We start from the raw sequence: 21,829 nt of genomic DNA, 5'->3' as shown, positions 1-21,829 counted from the left end.
AACTTTATTTAAACTTCTAAGAACAAAGTGCTCTAAGTGGTTGGATGGGCGTGAGAAACTTTATTTGTGTGTGTTAAATCAACTTCAAAGAGCAACACTTGAGTCGTCACATGATTCATCACACTTTCACTCAGAGGGAATCAGCCAATCGGAAATAAAAACCCTTTGTTTATTCTGTGTTATGATTTTCTGTTAGAACACACAGTACATCATTTCTTTTAAACGCCCATTTTATTTTGCTTACAATCTTTAAGTCTCCAGGAATAGTTCATAAGAAAAATTGATATGATGTATAAATATATAAATAGGGATGAAAAATAGGAAATTAGCTGAAATGGAAGTAATGTTGGAAGACGATAGAAGCATAGAATTGAGACTTTAGTACCATGCTGATAAGTGCGGGCGGCAAACGTGCGTAGATGGTAATTACAAATGAAATGGAAGACAGATATACTCTTCTCGTTCCCATGTTCAGACGTGTTCGTTTGTGAGGGTCAGAGGTTCTGTTGGTGGATTTTACTGTCTCTACACAAAACTACTGCATTTCATATGTATCATTTAGTACATGAATAGTACTGAGAACCATTAGTACTCACCCACATACTCAGAACATATATAAAACTACCTTCCTGTTTGAATGGCATGCTGCTGTGGAGCTGAATGACACACGCTGCACCTTTTATTCAGTTAGAGATGATCAACCTTGGAATGCACGTAATATTTTAAAGGATATGAATCCATTGAATACGCAGCTCAAAGTGAGGTTCTGTCCACAGTTAATAAAATCTGCCTGAGCTGCACCTCTGAAGCTCAATTATTAACACATTACATCTCGTTTATCTCAAGGAGGAAAAAAAGGGGGACGTAAAAATGTGTGGTTTTTACGAGGGGGATTGTGTTTCAGCCGTAAATCTCTGGAGACTCGAAGTGACAACAAGACTCTGGTAGCTTCTGCTTCCCCTCTTCATCCTTAATCTCATAATTTAATGCTTTTAAATGCTGATTTATGCACAAACTGTGCTGAGAGCAAAACTTACCCGAGCCCAGCTTGTGTTAGAAGCCCCCCCCAGTGGCTGTTATTCCCTGTTGAGCCAATTGTTTATGTAGCAGGAATGATAGAAATCTGGTTTTCATCAAATCTTTTGAAATACTCTCATGATGAATCAGAGGACTGAAGGGACGAGCTGCAGCATCTAACCCAGATGATGGGTTGAAATGTGACATCACAGGGGTAAAGAGAAAGAAGAGTGCATCCTACTCTCCTCAGCTTCAGGAGGGGAGAGGGTTCGATTTTTACTGGTGGGTGCGGTGGTGCCGTCTTTTTAAGGGGAGGGGGTTCATAGCTTTTATTTGATGCCGACACTTTGTTCCAGGTGAAAGTGCAGATTTCTCAGCGTTCTTTCTCGTTTGATTAAGTCTTATAATGATGAGCAAATACGATTTACCCTTTCCTGTATTTGAATTCTTCCCACTTCATAGGGAGCGCGGCTGAGGCTGTCACCAGCACAGCCTCAGAGAAACTGTCGGCTTTATTGGACTGCGCAGGCTTTTGCATAGTCCTCCTCAGCGGGAAGCACCGTGTTTCTACATGAATGAACATGGCTGAGTTGTCAGAAGGCTGCATGGTAAAACAGGCTCAATCTGTATTTCACAGGAAAGCAAGCTGCTCTTTGATACCGGTGGCATGCAGGGCTGCTGCGTCCAATCCCGTCGGACTCAGCGAGCACTAGACCGGACTTTCGGTCGTCTCGTTTAAAGTGGCGTCAGATGCATAGTGTACAGAGTTATGCAAGACCACGCTGAAAAAAAATCTGTCTTTGACTAACACATACCCCCAACAACTGGTAAACGCTTTGACTGATCATCCAAAAACATAAAAACGGGGGAACACAGATGAATGGATCTTGCATAATGTCATGTGCATGTAAACAAACGGTTGAAAGCATAGCTTGGGGGCATAGCTGCAGCATGTAGTAGGCCTTTAGTAACAGTCTTTGCATTCTCTTTTTGTCAATGGCTGCGACTGCTAGAGAAATGTCTGGTATGCTGGTGGCAGCTGAAGTCCAGAGATGTCGTTTGTTCGTCCTGGATCGAGCTCTTTGGTCCAAGTTTCACAGACGGAAAAATGTTTTTGTAACAACATTGTCCTGTAAACAGTGAGTACATGCAGATTCAGCTCGAGTCAGTGGAAAACGTCTGCTCTTGGTTAGTTCGGTTGTTATGAAGTCATTTCTAGTTTGTTCCTGTCAATAAAGAGGCCGAAGCTGGAGTTGACACCATCACTTGTACAGTCAGGGAGTCTGGCTTAGAGGGAAGTGGCAGATTAAAGGGTACTCGTCTCTGGCAGTGAAGATAGGAGCCCAAGCCTGTCCTCACACACACACACACACACACACACACACACACACGTCTCACACGGTGCCTGCAGCTCTGCCTCCAGCTCTGAGCGTCCAGGGAATGCTGTCAAAATGAGTCTTTGTAAATCTCCGTCCTATGTGTCACTGAGCGTGTGCCAGTGGCAGACCTGCTGGCCCTCTGCGTCCTTCATCTCCGTCCAGTGGGCCTGCTGCTCCTCGCCGGTGCTGTTGAGGCCCAGGGACACGCAGCCCAGCCTCTCCCTGGGCTTCATGCTGCTGCGGCGGCAGAACACCGACACCACCAGGGACACCTCGGACAGCTGGAAGAGCGCCACCTGGAACATGAACGTCTCCTTGTAGGTGGGGTTGGGCTGCCCGCGGCACACGGCCGTCTTGCACTTGGACATCTCCTTCCCCTTGGAGTCCAGCATGGTCAGCTTCACATAGGTGTCTGAGGGGGGAGGAGGAAGTGGGAGAGCAGTGAGAGAGTGCCATCAAGTGGTGGGACATGGGTACTGGGAAGAATGAGAAAAACTGAGGTTTGATTTCCTGGTGATTTTCCCAGAGAGGCCACGTTACAAAACCCCCTTTACCACAGACCTTTGTAGAACTTTTACATTAAAAAAAGAGAAAATAAAAACTCAATTCATGTCTCCTTTAATGTAATGTTATTATAGTCACATACTTTGAGGATTTAGTACCAGGAGTGTTTTATTCCTTATTTCCGCAGGAATAGAACCAGAATTATGGGCTAAAATATATGTATAAGTTTAATATCCAAAGATTAAAAGAAACTCATGGTTGACTTACCTCTCATGATATAAAGCTGTCCCCCTACAAAGTGTTTTATACAACAAAACAGACCATCTGTGACACACACACACAAGGTTGGGAAGAAGAAAGAGAGGTAGCAGTCAGATCCAGCAGATGGAAGATTGCGATACACACCAGAAAGTTTTTCTTTCATAGGAAACTCTGACCAGCAGCGAGTGCTTTGGCATTGTGGTTATTTCAAGTTGTCAGGAAACATTTCAATTTGATTGGTTTGTGTTACTTTGCCAGAACAATTGCCTGATCATCAAACCCCATGAAAGTCCGAGACATTACAGAGGAGAAATTTCACTGAACAGGAAATGCACTCATTCGCACAGCACCTTGGTTGAGCTTGTGCACTTACTGACGGGCTTATCGGACGCTGTGGTTTTGAAGTGGCTTCCCTGGATGACCTCAGCAGATAACCGTCCCGTGGCAGAGTTGTAGATGAGACCCAGGAGGATCTCGGGCAGGGACGAGTCTTCGGTGGAGCGGTAGGTCAGAGCTCCTGCACTGCGGGACACGCTCACCACAGAGCCGCAACCCTGCGAGACAAAGCACAATGTCCCCCATGTTTCAGAGTCATAAGTGAAGAATTAGAATTAAATCAGGTCACCGACTTCCATAAAGAACTTTTCAGCCACGTGAGCTGAACAGCTTTTGGACTAGAGTTGAGTTTGTCTGATCAAAACTGCGCATTGTGCAAAATATGAATTCACAAAGTGTTCTCACAGCGAGTTCAGAGCCGGGCTCCAGCGTGACAGGAAGAGCGATCTTGCCCTGAAGGTTGAGCTTAGTCAGGTAGAACACCTTCTCTCCCAGGACCTTCTCTTTTTTCATCCGCCTGATGCTGTACAGGCGGAAGCGGACGGCGTAGTCCCCCAGCGCCTCCTGTTCCACTCTGGAGAACTTGAATGTTTCTGTGAAGATGGGACACGGGCCCTTCTGTACACCGGTCTTGGCCCGTTGTTTCTTGGTTGGCAGCAGCACCAGGTGGACCTGCCACGAGATGTTCCCTGTCTGTTTGAGGGCAGGGATGTCTGTTGCCGCAGTGACCGTGACGGCCAACCACTGCTCACTGGAGTCGTACTCAAAGGCGACGTCCAGCGTTCCGTATTTGGCAAGGGGCTCTGGCTCGTAGGCCGTGGGGAGCTGGAGACCACAGCCGTCCTGGAGGGAGGAAAGGACGAGTTTAAAAGAGGCGTGAATGTGAATTGATCTGTTTGTGCTTCACAAAAACAAAAACATTCTGCAACTCTGATCTTACCTCAGGTCCCAGAACAGCTGTGCTGTCACTGGGTATATCCTCCTCACAGCCTTTGTTGAGGTAGCTCTCAGTGTCCTGGTCCACACTGGCCTCACTGGAGCCGCGGGGGCTGTCGCAGCGCTGCGGGGACGACCCCCTCCGAACCCCTCGCTCCGAGCGAGAGGACACGCGGGGAGCCGAGGCCTTGTCCTGGTACGGAGGAGGCTGGAGCTCGTTGAGAGAGGAATCCTTCTTGATCCTCTGGATGCTGTTGGCTGAAACAGAAGAAGTAATGTGATATGGATGAAGAGTCACTGGAGACACACGGTGCTCTGCAGAGATACTCATTACATATGCAACGTACTGTCAGAGACACGTTAACATCGTGACCGACACAGGTCGTCCATCTTCACTATGGTGTTAATCGAAGTTCAGGTTTTGTACATCATCACGTTTTAGTCTGTACACAACACACAAATGAGTCCAGTCCATGTTCATACTCTCACCGTGCTCGCTGGAGGCCTCGCTGCTGTATCCTCCCTGCTCAGTGGGCTGTTTGTGTTCGCTGCTCCACGCAGATGTTGTGTTCTGCTGGGCCGTCGCCTCCAGGCCTCTGTCCTCCTCGCTGTCTGATAACACTCCCTCTGCACACAGCACACAGACGCTCCGGTTCAAACTTTACATTCATGTTGCAAAACCATTGTATGTGTGAGGCCTGAAGAGACCAGGAGCACGAGAGCTGAGCGACAGATGCTGAGACTTTTAGTTTAAGGATCAAAGCTTCAGATTTAACAACAAGAGGAGAAGAAATCCAAAGAGTGGTGGTGAAAGAGAAGCGGCACACCCTCTGACCTTGGTTGCCTTTCTTTTTCTTCTTGCTCTTCTTTCCTTTCTCCTTCTTTTTGGCCACATCTGAGGCTTTTCCTGGATTCTTTAAATCCTCTTTTGCGTCTTTTCCCTTCTTCTTCTTCTTGTCTGACTTTTTCTTCTTTACCGTTGACGGAGGCACAGGAAGCTCAGCCTCTTCCTCATCGTCCCCCTCTCTCTCCACACTGTTCTCCCCCTCTTCCTCCTCTTCTCCCTCCTCTTTTGACTTTTTCTCTTTCGCCCTGCTTTCAGTTTCAGGTGAATGAGGAGCCTCATCACAGTCTTCACCCCCCTGCTGAGCAGCTGATTGGTCTTCGCTCTCACTCATCTTTCTGCCTTGTGCAAGACCCTCATCTGTTTTCTCATCAGCTTCTTCCTCTCCCTCTCCCTCTTGCTCTTCCTCTTTCTTTCTCTGAGCCTCTTTCTCTAGCTGCTTCTCCCTCCTCTCTCTCCTCCTCTGCTCTCTCTTCTCCTGCAGTTCCTTCTCCTCTTTCTTCTTCCTCTCTTCCTCTGCCAACTCAGCTTCCGTCTTTTTAACGCGCCAGCAGCCATCCCTCCATTCCCACTCCAGCTGGCTCTGTGTGCGCTCGGCCTCCGCTGAATCACTGTTTTTTGAAGCCGTGCTGCTTGTTTCAACGTCTCTGGTCATTTGCCATATGCTTTTCCCACCGCCCTTCCCTTCCTGTGCGGTGGACGTCTGAGTAGTCCCCTGCCCTCCGCCGGTGCTTTCCCCGTCTTCCTCCTCGTGCACCTTCTTGATGACAGTGGTGACCTGCTCGGAGAGCTGGTCGCTGACGGCGTAGGTGGCATCGCTGACAGCGTTGGCCAAGTCGTCCACGCGACTGGTGACCGAGTCCAAGATGGAGGAGATGTTAACAGATGGGAGGTTCTGCTGGAAACTCTTGAAGAAGGCCATCTCTCAGCCGGGGATCTCGTCACCACACTGACCGCTAGATTAGCTCATTAGAGGCACTGACACGGACATGTGGTTGTTAGCAGCGTGTGGCGCCAGCGTCACACTGTGTGCTCAGACTATCACATACATGCACATGAATGTGGTAAAGATTATAAATATAAATAATCTAGCACAGGGTTTTCTATCATGTTCCGTTGTGTGAATAAATCAAATAACTTGAGGGGGATTCAATAAATTGTGTGTTTAATTAATGTAACAACATTTTGTTTCGGTTTTAAGGACTGAATCTCACCAGTAATCACCCTAACGCATGTGTAGGTGCAGCCACAGTGTGTTAAGTACCTGGCTGTGTGTTCTTATAACCACTGAGCTGTGACAGATCGTCGGGACTCCCCACTGACAGCTTGTTGCTGAGGTAAAGAAAAAACAGAGCCATCAACGCCATGAAGGCTGCAATGGAAGACAGGACACCCAGAAGCTCAGGAGAGACTGAGGAGGAGAAGAAGAACAGAAATAAAGAAGGAGGGATGAGGGGCGGGGAAGGGAAGACAGACAGAAAAAGAGACATTGAAAAGAAATTAGACAAAAGACAAAACATAAGCAATACTGATCATGGAGATTTGTGGCAGGACTATTTTGAACAAAAATACTTTTAAGGTAAACAACTCTACTTTGATTCCATAAATAATTTGGTTTGATGATAGACATCTTACTTTGGAATCAAACTCCCTAAATGTTGCCTTAGCAACATTAGCAACGCTGTGTTTTTTCCACTTCAAAGACACATCAGATACAATCTACAGCGAACACTGTATGTAGGCCAAGAACACTTCATGTAACCACGCAGCCCACCGCTGCTGCTGATGTGCTATTTTTACGACGGCCTCAAAAGGAACGAATCTGACTGAAACTCAGTATAAAGCCAGTGAGAACGCCCAGGGCCTGCACTTAATGGGCTGCAACAGAGACACACCACAGAGCTGCACATGTAGAGGAGGGGACAACGAAGCATGAACGGTGTTTCTAAAGAGCAAATGGCTCAGTGGAAAGGGCAGCTTGTAAAGTAAAGGTTGAGCCATACGAGGGGTCGGAGTTTTGTTTGGTCAATAAAAATCATCTATCCATGTTTGCTGATATGAAAACTTTTATTTTACAGAATAAAATATGCAGGAAAGATGTGCATTTATGTATTTATTTTACATCAAAAACATTTATTTTCTTAAATCAAAGTTAAATCTATTTGTGTTTTCTTTTTATTTACGATAAAGTTTATGGTAAAACCGTAAAAAATATTTTTGTCTTTATTTGATAATGAAAGGAACCATTGCTAATATTTTTATAACCCAGTACTTGGCTGATATATTTGTGTCAGAAATATTAAATAGGCGAAAATTCTCTGTGGCTGTGGTCACAACTAGGAATCACTTTCACATTATTCATCGTCATTTGTCTCATGTTCAGCTTGAAGGCGATACTTTGGCTTCTGGGTTGTGATACTTTTAAACAAGTACAGCTGAATTGATTAGTCATGTAACAAAAAACGTTTCATCAATTATTCTGATAAAAATCTTATTTTATATGAACTAAAATGTGACATTTTCCTTTTATCTTCCTCTAATGTGACGTTATTGTTCATTATAGGTTTGTGGTTGTTAATTGGACAAAATAAGCTTTTAGAAGACATCAACTTGGGTTTAGGAAACATCGTGAGTTAAAAAACCAGGAAGAAAAACATTCAGCCGACCAATCAATGATAAAATAATCGTTGGCTGCGGTACATTTGAGGATGATGCCTCTGGTGAAGCAGAAACAGCCCAAATATTATACTGCAGCATGTGGTTTGCAGCAGGTGACAAGAGGAGGAGAAAACATAGTTTGTCCTCCTCACTACAGACTGAACTTATTATGGACAGACTTGTTTCACCATGGCAACAGGCAGCGACCACTGCAGCCTGTCAACTAAGGCTGCTTGCTGCAGACTGCCAAAAAGATCAATGTTCCGTTCCCAAGAATGGGAAGAGAAGAGCTACAGAAATGAGAGAGAGAGCGATGTGGCAGCAGAGGCTTACCTTCTCTACATGAACATCTTATTCAAAACCAGCTGCTCCCAAAAAGCACTATTGCAAAAACAAAGCTGTTCTGCTCTGAAATAATCCGACATGTAATAAATCCCTCACACTAAGTGCCCGTCCAGCCCTTGCCAGGCTTACGTATCGACTCTCGCTGCTGACTTTCTGGTCGATTGAGCCGGAATGACCTCTGCAGCCACAGGCGCCGGCCGCAGCCTCCTTCAGTCAAAAATGATCCGCTTACGGCCCCCGTGCCCCGCAGAGTGATGACACTTCATACACGGCCCTGCTCCGTAAATGTCAACGACAGCTGAATAATTTAGACACCTGAGGTAACCTGACCCCTCCATACGCTGGGAAGTAGAGTGGCAGCGAGTCGGGCTTTTCGGGGAGCTAAACCCACGATCAGTCATTTTTTATGTAACATCCGTCATTCTTAGGAAAAATCTGATGTTTCTCTTAGTGAAGTGGGATTTTTTTTTACTCCCCTTCACTTCCTCTGCCTTTTAACTCCCCTCTTTCACCCTGAGCGTGTGCTCGTACAATTTGTGTTAGTCTGAAATGAATCAACAAGAAAATATAACAATAACAAAACTAAATAAATGTGTTTTCACAGCTCATGAACTGACACTGAACTGTTTGAAATGAGCCTCGGGAGTCAATCTGTCTGTTTTTTCACAGGTAACGACTCCAGAGAGCTGACAAATAAACTGTAGAAGCATGCGATGTAAAAACAGCTAGTGAATAATGAGCTCAGAGAGTATCGACAAAATATTTGTCAAATAATGTCGTTACATCATATATCTACATAAATGGGACACAAACTACGCATTAGTTCCTTGTTAGGACTTTTAACCTGCATTCATTTATTCATGTGATGACTTTTTATTTCAGTTTAGAACCGCTGCATATTTAACTCTGCTGTTGTTTATAAGCTTGTTTAAGAAGTAGGGGGCCAATCTGGAAATGTTGCTTACACATGGAGCGCTGATATGAAACAAAACCTCCACGATGAATAAATCATGAACACACAGCTGCCTACTTTTGCTGAAGTGAACTAAAACTTGATATGCCATGCATAATTCACACGTAGACATTATGCTTTCTGGGATCTCTATAGAGGAACTTTGTAGAGTATCAGCACCAAACTTCAAGGAAGGTTCACAGGAAATAGGGAGGTTAAGAGCTTTGGGTCAAACGGAGTCATGCACGGGCGGGAAAAATAAGCAGAAATTCATGCTTACTGAGACGTTCGAGTGCAGGGATGAGGTCTAATGGGGCCTTACCTCTTCTGGCACAGATGAGCTCATGGACACCACAGTTTCGGCCCCCTCCTGGGACAGAGAGACAGGTGTAAAGTTGGCAGTCAGAGGTTAAAAAATGATTTCATGGGCTGGAGAAACATATGCTCAGGCCTCGGGTAAGAGGAGCGAGCAGATGGTCATCATGTCAGCAAACATTAAAACTGATTAGCTGGAACCAACCGGAAAAAAACACAATTACATGGGTAATTTTGAACATCCAGCTGATGTAAATTTGCCACTAGGGTGATGTGTTTGGAGAAAAAGAGGAATGTAAGGATCTGACTTGACATTGTTTATTTTTATTTTTGTTTTCTGGCAGTTGGATGAGAAGGTTGATGCCGCGACGGCTAAGCTGGGAAAATTCAGCAACAAACAAGCTAAGCTAACCATTTCCTGGTTTCAGCTTCATGTTTATAGCAACACTACACAACTTTTTGGAGCCCAACACAGTGAATCAACACGTCTGGCTGCAGAGGGCGCTGTTGCTCAGTAAAAGTTTAACAGGGTTGCTTTAAAAGTCAGATACAAGGTGGTATCAATCTACTAGTCTATTTTAAAACATAGAAACATTCAACATATTCATGGATAACAAACGTTAAACACTTCCTGATAAATAAGAAAGCAGTGTCAGTCATCTTGAATCATCGCTATAGCATCAATAAGATGTTCTCTGTAATATAGGTCAGCTCTGTGATTAAGCCCAGTAATGTAATAAATTAAATATATAGCACTAAATGAAGTGGATATTGCTCTAATGCATCTTTCATAAGATTTAAATAACTGAATTTGTAACAGTCAGATTTTTTTAAATCCGGAGCTCATGAGTCGGCTATATATAGTAGAGGGGAAGCTTGTTTTTCGTAAAATGTTTTTTTTGCATCATGTTACAAACTGTTTCTTCTAATCAATATTGTAAATACTGTTGTTTTGTTGATGTTCTCAGTTACATGCTGCATATATTGCACTCCTGTCCGTCCCGCGAGAGGGATCCCTCACACGTTTTACGTCCTCTGTTAATACGGTTTTATTAGGTCGTTTTTTTTCCTTACTGTTGTTGAGGGTCAAGAACAGATGATGTTGCACCTTGTTAAGCCCAATGAGACCAATTGTGATTTGTGAATATGGGCTACACCAATAAAATGGGATTGATTGTTTGAAGTGGAGGGGAAGGAGGGCCCAGGGGTTACACCAGGGTTACACCCACAGCTGAGCTGGATTGTGAAAAAGTGGACAAATCAAATCTGCAAATCACACGACAACTGAAACACATTTGTGGGAACTTTTGCATTAGGGTTATCTATCTCGCTCTGTCTGTCTCTATGTCTCTTTATCTCGCTCAGTCTCTCTCTTTATGTCTCTCTCTCTCTACGTCTCAATCTATCGTCCTCTGTCTCTTTCTCTAAGTCTCTCTCTGTCTGTCTCTCTCTCAGGTCTCTCTTTCTACCTCTTTACCCCCCCCCCCCTCAGGTGTCTCTCAGCATCAACACTGCTGCACGCTTGGCTGCACGTGACACGACGAGCACTGTGACGGGTCACGCGCCTGCTCTTCACTGACTGCGTCTCTTTGACGGTGTCCCGGTCACTTTCAAACCCCGAAGAGACACATGTCCATCAACATGTCCGCCATTGTACGTGGATCATACTAATCACACACATGATCTGTTACAGTGACCATTAAATCAGATCATGCTCTGCACGTGCACCCTTAGAAAGACAATAACAGCGTAGTGATTTATAACTCAACCTGTTACTGTTCGAAATCGATATTTATCTCCATTCATCCGCAAAGTTATCTAGTTCTTAAACAGTAGCAGAGCACAGTAGTTGACACTGTTGTGATTTTTCCATTTCAACCAATTTCATGAATCAATCACTGCATCGCCAAGAGTGTTTGAATCTAAGGCGTGATCGGGACAACCGGAGCAGCGGGACCGTGTGGTTCCTCCTGCCCGCCTCAGCATCCTCTCAGGCGGCTCAGAGCTCTGAGCATCCCTGCATCACCAGCCCCGCGAAGCTAGTTAGCTGCTGTCCCAGCACCGCGGTGCACCACGGCCACATTGTCATGAACACATGAGAGCAATATGAATGAAAACAGACCGGGTGGAGACAGTATGTCGTCCCCACACGACGGTCTCTGTCCGTCCCGTTCAAAGTTTCCCACGAGTCCCGCAGGACACCACAGTACTCACCGTCTATCGCCATGATGCTTCGTGTCGGACTCCACCAACTGTGGGGGAGGGGGGCAGGAGGGGGGGACAGATTGTGTAAAGGTGCAATCTAGAAGTTATGATATGATATGTTACACTGGTGTGTTATATAATGTGATTTAATCTTATGTTACGTTACATTACATGGGCATGTTATTTTTATCTTGGTATGTTATGTAATGTTATGTTACTGCACGTTACAGTATGTTACATTATCTCATGTTGCGTTACAGTCTGCTATGTTACATTAGTTTCTAAGTTATGTGACAGTACATTATATTGCTTGTCATTAAAGGGACTCATGCGTTCAAGATCTACAAGGGGCCAATTTCGGGGGTTCAGTCTTGGAACCCAAGGACACTCTTCCCCCTCAGTGTGTTACAGTATGTTATGTTATATACGGAATATTATGCTACATCATGCTGTTATGCTATAGTACGTCATTTTATATTATGTTACTTTACGTTGTCATGTAATCTTACATGATGTTAGATTACCTCATGTTATATGACGTTATCTTACATTATGTTAGGTTACCTTATGACGTCATCTACCATTATGTTACGTTGTCAAACAACTCCTCGCTGACACGCCCCCCGGTTGGGGGGGGTCTATCCTCCGCTTGCACTTCCGCAAAGTTGCCAGCTCTTCACCTCCTTCCTCCTCTTGCTCCTCGGTGAGTCCTGACTCTCCGACTCTTTCCACAGAAACATGAGTGACATAAAGCCTCCGAGTCCCGCGGGGAGCGAGGACAGCGCGGAGGAGAAGGACTGGGCCGAGGCCAAAGCTTTCTTTGACAACCTCAAAACCAACAAACCGAGACCTGTGAGTATTTCCCTGCAGGGACAAACTTGTGTGGAGAGCTGCTTGAACTTTCCGTCTGTCTAGTTCCACACATTCGACGTCTTCTTATCTCTCCTCCATTGCCTCCCAGCCCAAACCGCGGTATGCCGTCACCATCGCCGTCTCCTCCCGCACCCTGTTCAACATGGTGGCAGAGAGGACGATCTACGAGGAGGACGGGGTCGAGAAGTACGTGGCTTATCAGGTGGAGCATGAGAGCGAGCCCCTGAAACCCGGAGCTGCTTTCCCCTTCGTCAAGGTACATTGGCACAGACTCGAACCCTTGCAAGGTGTGTGTGCTCGGTGGGGCCCAGTTCCAATCACTCTGTTTGACATAGTGAATACCAGACAAACTGATCTGTCACCTCACAAACAAAGGGTCAAACTTGACAATGTGGAGTGGATAAGGTCCAGTTCCAAGTCCTGGATCCACATCTAGAGTGTAGTTTCTCTTATTCTCAATTTACGGATGACACGCCCCAGTATATTGTGCAAGAGCAGGAATCTGTCTCTTGGCACAGACATATCAGATAAAATCTGATTATTGTTGTTTCCTTTTAAGGGATATCCTCATCTTTTCACCATATGCCGATGGAGGGGTTGGTGAAAAGTGTTTGAGTCCACAAAACTCTTTTGGAGTCTCAGTCCCGATACAATTGAGGTAAATGGAAATTCTTCAAACGCAAAAACAAACAAACAAAAAAACCCTCCTGTGATGTCATCCAGGTGTCCGTAGCTTCAGGCCGTTTAACCTGTAAAAGTCAGATATTATTCAGCTTTTCATATCATAGAGCCTCCTCACTGATTATTACATGTTTGCATTTAAAGGCAAATTCTTCCCCAGTGCGGGACAAAAAAAAAAAAAAGAAACCTGTTTAAAAAACCTCAACGCTCATCATGGCCTCCAGAACTGCTGGCCTTCCTCCTGAATGCTGTCAAACGAGCCCTGAAATTCCAACGTTCCTCAGCAGGAAGCTGGCTTTTGAAGGATAAAGTACTTAACAACTTCCCACACAGGTTGATCGATGTTCAGAGTCGACCACTGTGCCGGCCTGGTGATGTTCACCAGAACACTACTTATTCATGAGCACTTTCACCCTGGAATAAAGGAACAACACCGGAAGAGTGATTGCACCTGTTAATGCAATGACTCAGTGATACAACAAGTCATTACCTGCTGGTGCAAAGCTGGTGAAAGACTGATTATTTCCATTGCACCATTGCTTTGTTTGATTTTTATTTTCAAGCAGTTTCTGAATGGTAAAATGGTTAATTTCATTTTTGGCCATATCGTCCATATGACCAGTCACCTGGTATGTCCATACAAAGACGCCTGCTCTGTTGTTCCTGTGTTGTGTCAAGGCCTCGCTGTTCCCTTTTTAGAATCTCTGTGGCTTCTGAAATACTGAAAGAAATATGTGGTAACGATGTTCCAGTCTTTGTCACCTCGTGTTGACACAACACCCTGTTTTTTGATTGTGAATCTCTGTGTCCTGTCACACAGGCGCTGATGAACGTCAACTCTCGGCTGAGGGAGCTCTACCCAGACAGCGAGGAGCTGTTTGACATCGTCTTAATGACCAACAACCATGCACAAGTCGGAGTGCGCCTCATCAACAGCATTAATCACTACGGTACACTTCGTGCTAAACCAAACATAGTAGATTTGCTCGCCCGTTGCAGCTACAGGCTTAATCAAGAGCAGTTTGAGTCTAGTAACTCTAGATATGAAGAAGAGCTGGGTAATTATGGGGTTTTTCCACTTGCTTTTTATTGTTTCAGATTTGACCATCGAGAGGTTCTGTATGACGGGAGGCAAAAGTCCAGTGGGTTACCTCAAGGCCTACATGACCAACCTGTACCTCTCCAAGGACTCAGAGAAAGTGACAGAGGCCATCGAGCAAGGTAAGCTGCCGCTGCTGGTGGATGAATAATCAGAACTTCTATTAAACGCGACCTTCTCCGAAACCACTTGGAATCTTAAATGATCACGACCGCAGCGTCTCTCAGAAGCCTGAGATGTTTCCGTACCTCAATGATATTTACAAACTGGCACGTTGACTTAGCGTGTGACTCATTCACACTGTTTGGAGAAATCTCGACCGCACACTGTGCAGCAAGAAGGAAGACGGCGTATGATTTGTGGCCCCCTGCCATCTGTACACACACCGAAGAAACAGATATGAAGCATAAACAGTGAAATAAACCTATCTTTAAAAGGCCAACTGACAACATTGTGAGGGGGAAAATAATCATTTGCAAACAGTGGTTGGTTCCAGGTTCACTTTTAACTGAATATATTTGGCTTTAACAAAATATTTTACTGATTGACATGTTTTTGTGGATAAAAACTCACATTCTACATCTGAAAATGAAAATAGTACGTGTCCAAGCCTACAGCTGCCCACATACAGTACACGTGATGCATGTTCACACAGCCTGAAGCATGTCAGGATTTCAAATGAGACTCTATCTGACCTGTACATGGACAGACTTCACACCAGCCAGTGCATCGTATACTTGTTTATAACACATTTTGGTCACAGCTTATCTTCACAGGAGACGTGTGGAATTCTGATTTATCCGCAACAAATCTCTAAAATGTCGCTTCACACTTTCTAGTTCTTATGAACAACCTCATAGATAGATAGATAGATAGATAGACAGATAGATAGATAGATAGATATATAGATAGACATTGTGTGATTTGTCAGCAGTGTTCATACGATGACCAACAGATCCTCCTGATGAAGGTTCCTTTGTTCCTTTGTTTATGTATTTTAAAATCTGTACTATCTTCTAATCTTCTTACGGTGCACTGCAAAATACCTGGTGAAGCAGTTTTCTGTAGTTATGCACTGAAGAGTTAGAACAAACTCCTTACGTCAGCGTCTTTTGATTATTTGAAGAAAACCTATTTTCATGGTCTTTATATTCATCCCGGCCTTTGCTTTAAATATTTTTTTGATGGACTTTAGATTTATTTATAATGATTTTACTGAAATGATGTAGCATGTGTGACACTGTATTGACTGAACTGTGTGTAAAAGATATAGAATTAAAGGTGAAGTAGTGACTCCTCTCCCCTCGCTCAGGAATCGCCGCAGCCACAATGTTTATGCCGGACAAAGAGACTCAGCTGAGTGACACTCAGCTCAGAGTGGCGTTTGACGGTGACGCCGTCCTCTTCTCTGACGAGTCGGAGATCATTGTGAAGAAACACGGCCTGGACACTTTCTTTGAGCACGAGAAGGAATTTGAGAACAAACCTCTTGCTCAGGTAACCTTCATTTGTACTTAACATTTACCTGTGTTCACGATCCTCATTACCTCGGGTGAAATCTTTTCTACGTTAACTTGATCCTCTGACTGTTTCAGGGTCCTTTAAAGTGTTTCCTGGAGGCTCTGGGGAAGCTCCAGAGAAAGTTCTACGCCAAGAACGAGCGCATGAGCTGTCCCATCCGAACCTACCTGGTCACGGCCCGCAGTGCCGCCAGCTCGGGAGCTCGCGTCCTGAAGACCCTGCGCAGCTGGGGCCTGGAGATTGACGAGGCCCTCTTCCTGGCAGGCGCTCCTAAAGGGCCCCTGCTGGTGAAAATCAGGCCGCACATCTACTTTGACGACCAGATGTTCCACATCGAGGGCGCCAAGGAATTGGGAACCATATCTGCACACGTGCCCTACGGGATCGGACAGAAGTACCACAAGGGTAAACTAATCGAGCAGCCGGCTAAAGAGGAATAAGCACAAATATTGAATATACACAATGTTTTATCTGCAGAGGATCTATTACACATTTTTTGAAGACTGAGGCAATGAATCGCTAAGGCAGTCAAGCTTTTCTTATTTGGGGAGGTTTATAAAGGGTTTTCTTCATCTGATGAGTGGGGCGGGGGTTATTTTCAAAGCAAGAGTTACACTAGGTTCCTTACACTACTTCACTTACTGCTGTTTTACAAGAGAAACAACAGATTCCTCACCTGTTGTGACCACATGTCTGTAACTGTTTACCTTTTGAAAGCTGTTGGAGCGATGTGTAATTGTCTTTACATTTTTATACCAAACACACTCATTTATTTAATTTATCTTGCTTTTGGTTCTTGTCATGTGTTAGATAATCACATTGGGATAATACAGAATATCTGCTGTAGTCTGTTTTTCTCTATTGGGTCTATTATAGTAACATAACCAGTAAGGTTGAGGGAGAATTTCCAACTGCGGACACATTTTTTGTTGCCTAACATTTCATGGGTCTGGGAACATCAGGGTTTTTTATTTTAAAGGGATGGTTATCAGGCTGGAATCTAACTGTAACCACACATTGCTAACCAGCTTTTTTATAGGAGTGACGACACAATGTATGTATACTGATGTATTTTATATTGCAAAAGTTCTAAAAATGTGCAAAAAACTGGATACCATTCAGGACTTACACAGTTACACTTGATTGTAAATATATCAACACTGATAATATTTCTCTCTTTTTTCATATTGTAGTAACACAGTAATATTTTGACCCCATTTGACTTTTCTATGCTCTGGTGAATGTGTTTTGAAAATAGATGATGTGGTAGACAAATAAAGAAACATGGACGACACTTGTCTGTTTCTGTAGTGAAAAGTAAATAGAACATAAGTGCAATCTTCCGCTACTTAATACTTGTGTACATTTCATTATATGGCAGGGGATATTTTGTTGTACTTGTACTAGTACTTTTTGCTAATGTACTTTTAGATCAGTAGGAATTCAATTTCCATATTTCACTGTTGAATTGGTACTTTTACTCAGGTTGAGGACTTCCATACTTTTTCCTGCCTCTGGTTTTTGTACTTCTCAGCAGTAGATGGCGCTGTTTAACTGTAATTGCCCACCTTGAGGCATCTTATTGTTTCAAATTTGAACAAAAAATTCTATTACTGTATTATAATAAACAAGGTCAACGGTACAATGAAAAGAGTTGGACAAGAGGTCTGCTCATCAATAAGGGCAGAGTTATTTAACAGATACTTTAACAAATATAAAGTAAGAAAAAGAGCAAGAATCAAATACAGTACAATATAAGACCGATTAGAAAGTGGAGTGGAGTCACTTACATTGAAATTAAAACGTCAGAAGCAAATCATTCATCAAATCTGTTTTAAAACCTCTGTGGCCCTGTTCATCTGTCCAGTGTCAGCACCTTTCATTTTACATGTACAGAGAGAAACAAACCACAAGGAGCTGCTCTTGTTCAACCAGAAAAATTAATCCTTTTCCTTCTGTTTGTTACAACCGAGCTCCCACTCGGCCCATTTCTCTTTGTGCTGAAATATCACTGCAAAGCAAAAAATAACAATTAAAATCAGGCCTAATTGGAAGTTAATGAGATATTCTGCAGTTCCAGATGTATTAGAAATATCTGAGGTTTATCCTTCTGGGCTAACATAACACTTGATTTGAGACAGAGAGAGAGAGAGAGAGAGAGTCAGGAAATAGCTTTGTTTTTACAGGAAGAGTTCAAGACAAGTTATTTATGTATCTGGATGTTTTATTCATACTGACAGCAGCAGAGGACGTATTCAGATGCTTTATTTTAGTAACTGTAGAGAACCACAAATTCTATAGCAACTAATAGTTCTGCATTTAAAATTCATAGTTGAAGAATGTGTTGTGTATAAAATCAGAATCTCCAAAGGATCAAGTTGTCTAAGAAACCAAGTACAGCTGCTATAATGAGTCAATTAATGCAAAACTATTTTCACCTTTGACAAATTAGTTCAATCGTTTTAAGAAAAAAAGTTTTCTGGTTCCTGCTTCTCAGATGTGAAGATTTGATGCTTGTCTTTGTCTGAATTTATTTGAGTCTTTACACAGTTAGTTGGACAAAACAGGACAGTTAATGGCATCACCACAAGCTCTGAAGGCATAATTCACTATTTTCTGACAAAACCTATTTGAGATAGTGGAGCAGTAAAAGCACATAAGTTGCATAAAGTGGAGAAGCTCAAGTAAAGAGGCCAACCTTAATTTCTCGGACCGCACTTGAGGAAATGTTTAAAGTTACATCACAGTCAAACGGTTTTAGTGATCGTCGTTGCATCTTAATTCTCTTTCAGTTTATACGATTCAGCAACAGGCATCTTAACCAATTTGGTCACTATGGTGATGACTGTGAATATTATTCCCTGCCTTAAACTTACGGAGAGGAAAAGCTATTGAACGCCCAGGGGGGTCCGGGTTTATTCTAATTTTATGATATTTTCCTCTTTGGTCAAATTATTCATCTTGTCAGTGGAATATCTTCACACCGAGGTGATGTTTTGACAGAGTTTGTGTGTGTGTGTGTGTGTGTGTGTGTGTGTGTGTGTGTGTGTGTGTGTGTGTGTGTGTGTGTGTGTGTGTGTGTGTGTGTGTGTGCGTGCGTGCGAATCCCCGAGAGCTGGGACCAACTGGCTGTTGCCATGGATACTCGGTGCTGACACCACAAGAACTGTGTAGGCTTGTTGAAGATATAATTAATAACAAAGGATTAGAGGCAAAGGTAGCATGGGGCTCAGTGTGAGAAACCTCATCACACAGTTACTATAATTGGCATATTTTCCTTGTGTGTGTGTGTGAGAAGTTAGCGACGAAATAACTGTGGAAACACGACTCTCATTCTCTGCTGCTGCATTTATCTTCTTGACAAGCAATTTGCTCTAAATATGTTTTCTTGGTTGGTGGCCAGAAAGTTGTAGGTAGATTGTGAAAGTAATTTATTTGGACCAGTGTTACCTTGTTGCCCTGATGCCGACATGCTGCATCATCTCATGAACATTTATTTAACATAATTAGATAACTGACAATTATATAATAGATTGATAGTTTCGGCAAAGAACACACAAAAGATGCGTGTGATGTTCACATGGAATAAAGACCAGAATCAAGTGGTTGCCAAACCCGTTTTGGATTTATTGCCTTTAAGATAAGAACAGAAGTTGTGTTCGTCATCATGTCTGTTTGTTTGTGTTTAGTTTGTAGTGTAACAAGGTAAAGCTGCTTTCAGACAAGCACTGAACTCCAGATAATCTCCTGAAATTCTCTAGACAATGTCCTCACATTCTCCAAATAATATTCGGACATTCTCTGAATAACATTCTTCGTATATTTACCTGAAATTCTCCAGATTCTCTAGAGGAGCTATATATGAGAACACAAATGTCCCAGTGAGAGGCCCCGGAGTTTCTCCTGCCGGCTCCCTGGTAGAATCCTGGATAGTGTCCAAATTAGCTCATGTGAAAACACAGCAAGAGATCCTCCACAGGAATTGTGCAAGCAAGTGGGCATGTTAGTGACATTTTTAATATGCGGCAGATGCAAAAAAAAAAAAAAAGGAAAACAAAAATAAAGCAATACATGCCATACACGAAGAAGACACAGATGAAGATGTCAAGAGAGCGTTTGGTGAAGCGTATGTAACACCTATCTAATGCATTGTGCACAGTGGTTATAAATAGTTCTAAGTGCATCACAGTTGAAGAGGAAATAGCTCAGCTAATGCAAAATAGCCCAAAAGTAAACACAATGAATCAGACTGTGTCGACCCATGTGTCTGTTTTTGTGTAAAGGCTCTGCTGACAGAAAACTGTGGTATATGGTAATGACATGTATTGAGGTCAGCTGGTCCGCCTCCCTAGAAACACATCCTTATAGAAATCAGGGTATATCCAGACCCACAGTGGTTAAAGCTATAGATTGAGATTCAGACAATGTGCAGTTCATGTGTTCACATGTTTACATCTGTGAAGTCTTTGATCTAGCACAAATGCTTTGGAAAGATTAAAGTATAGACTGCTATAGTCTGTGCTAACATGCTTCCTGGTCCAAACAGATCGCTCCCGTCGTGTGCTTCATGTGCTCGTGTAATAGCCGTCTGACTGATGTTACAGCAGACCTAACTGTGTGTTCTGCAGGGATCCCAGGAAACCTATCTCCACACTTCCAGATTGAGCTGGCCCCTCATTCAATTTAGTCCATTCTCATTTGATTGCACAGTGTGCTCCGCTGAAAGCGACCCCACGAGTCCAGAGGCATTGACAAGTGTCTCTGCATGAGATGGATTAGTAATGCTTCATCGACAAGTCACTTCCTCATTTAGCTCTTCACACGTGCACCTGTTCGTTATTATTGACATGCTCAGCTCAGCTAAGATGCTGTTAGCAGGCTCCATACCCCGACACCCATTTTGCAGACCTGCAGACGGGAACAGGTAGAGTGATTCTCTGAAAATGCTTCTAACGGTCTGAAATCAATCTCTGCTTTGGCTTTGAAAAACAAGCCGGAGAGAGAAGCAGCGATCTTGCTGATATCACGTCGCTTAAAGTTTTGGGTCAGGCTGCTCTCATGCACGTTATTAATTCACTGACACATTTTATGAGTTTGTGGGGTAAAAATATTAAATGGTGCAGCATGAGAGTAGAGTATTACTTTTTCCTCCAGCATTTTAAAATTGATCTGGCCTGTGTGAAAGGAGACAGGCTGCTCTTTGTCACTGCCATCTTTAATATATGTCCCATGCTGTTTTATTGTTTTTGCTGTAATTCAGTCACAAGTCAAACTGGTTTTTGTCATTTTAAGAAGCATCCCACTGACCTCGTGTCCGGCCGCTGTTTAGCACGAGGCTGTGAGGACAGATGGGAGAGCAGCCTGTGATCTGACGAGAAGTGCAGGCCGAGCAGAGACAAAAAGAAACTGCCACAGTAACACCTGAGCAGCACAAGGCCATACTTCTTCGTGGCTAGAGCTGTGGCATTTAGTCCTTTCTGCAGGCTTAGCAAGGGATGTAGAGCAGCGGCAACACAGCGACACAAGTAGCCAGCGAGGGGAAAAGCAGGGTGCGACCACTGGGCAGGCAAGCATCACCAATTATCTCCATCTCTGTGCTTGTAGCAGGAATCCATTTCAGCACCATTACCTCCGGGCAGCCACGGACTGACAGTCACCCCCATCAGGGCGATAGTTCTAAATTGGCTCCCACCCCTCTACACTTCCTGAGATTGAGAAGAGATTATTAAAGACATTCATCATAGTGGAGGCCTGAGCCTTCCTGCAAGGTCTGGAAATGGTGAGAAATGGCAGCACATTGGCGAGAGCCTGAAGAAAATGGAGAAAAGGAGGGATGAAATGGAGAGAAAATGATAAAGAGATATGTCTGGCTGGAGGCTCGTTGCTCCTCTCCGGTAGCAGAC

General features: G+C 43.7%; 2 protein-coding genes across 6 annotated transcripts; one reads left to right on the top strand and one right to left on the bottom strand.

Moving 5' to 3' along the window:
* Window positions 1-40: 40 nt before the first annotated feature.
* Window positions 41-11,911, bottom strand: syt14b (synaptotagmin XIVb). Of its 5 annotated transcripts, XM_069515252.1 has the most exons (10): window positions 11,762-11,806; window positions 9,555-9,602; window positions 6,542-6,609; window positions 5,269-6,255; window positions 4,923-5,060; window positions 4,438-4,691; window positions 3,903-4,340; window positions 3,535-3,715; window positions 3,168-3,224; window positions 41-2,808 (listed from the first exon to the last, which is right to left on the bottom strand). In XM_069515252.1, the coding sequence occupies exons 4-10, from the start codon at window positions 6,197-6,199 to the stop codon at window positions 2,492-2,494; spliced, it is 2,316 nt and encodes a 771-aa protein (XP_069371353.1). In that variant the 5' UTR covers window positions 6,200-6,255; window positions 6,542-6,609; window positions 9,555-9,602; window positions 11,762-11,806; the 3' UTR covers window positions 41-2,491. The 5 variants fall into 5 exon arrangements, with proteins under 5 accessions (XP_069371353.1, XP_019965314.2, XP_069371356.1 ...); XM_020109755.2 differs by lacking the exon at window positions 5,269-6,255 and having other exon boundaries at window positions 6,542-6,688; window positions 11,762-11,911; XM_069515255.1 differs by lacking the exon at window positions 5,269-6,255 and having other exon boundaries at window positions 6,542-6,688; window positions 9,513-9,602; window positions 11,762-11,851.
* On the top strand, window positions 11,798-17,220 carry LOC109644392 (cytosolic 5'-nucleotidase 1A-like). Its single transcript, XM_020109756.2, has 6 exons — window positions 11,798-12,604; window positions 12,714-12,881; window positions 14,127-14,256; window positions 14,405-14,527; window positions 15,718-15,902; window positions 16,001-17,220. The coding sequence occupies exons 1-6, from the start codon at window positions 12,491-12,493 to the stop codon at window positions 16,364-16,366; spliced, it is 1,086 nt and encodes a 361-aa protein (XP_019965315.2). The 5' UTR covers window positions 11,798-12,490; the 3' UTR covers window positions 16,367-17,220.
* Window positions 17,221-21,829: the final 4,609 nt, after the last annotated feature.

The sequence above is a fragment of the Paralichthys olivaceus genome, chromosome 19 (assembly GCF_024713975.1).
Source record: "Paralichthys olivaceus isolate ysfri-2021 chromosome 19, ASM2471397v2, whole genome shotgun sequence".
Taxonomy (NCBI): Eukaryota; Metazoa; Chordata; class Actinopteri; order Pleuronectiformes; family Paralichthyidae; genus Paralichthys; species Paralichthys olivaceus.
The sequence above is the reverse complement of the archived record's forward strand: the minus strand, read 5'-3'. Positions and strand labels throughout refer to the sequence as shown.

Coding starts and splice junctions, on each gene's coding strand:
- syt14b (XM_069515252.1), bottom strand. CDS start 6,199: ATGGCCTTCTTCAAGAGTTTCCAGCAGAACCTCCCATCTGTTAACATC. Junction 3,716..3,902: donor AGCCCGGCTCTGAACTCGCT/GTGAGAACACTT, acceptor TTTGTCTCGCAG/GGTTGCGGCTCTGTGGTGAG. Junction 3,225..3,534: donor AGCGTCCGATAAGCCCGTCA/GTAAGTGCACAA, acceptor TGTGTGTCACAG/ATGGTCTGTTTTGTTGTATA.
- LOC109644392 (XM_020109756.2), top strand. CDS start 12,491: ATGAGTGACATAAAGCCTCCGAGTCCCGCGGGGAGCGAGGACAGCGCG. Junction 12,882..14,126: donor CTGCTTTCCCCTTCGTCAAG/GTACATTGGCAC, acceptor CCTGTCACACAG/GCGCTGATGAACGTCAACTC. Junction 14,257..14,404: donor CAACAGCATTAATCACTACG/GTACACTTCGTG, acceptor TTATTGTTTCAG/ATTTGACCATCGAGAGGTTC.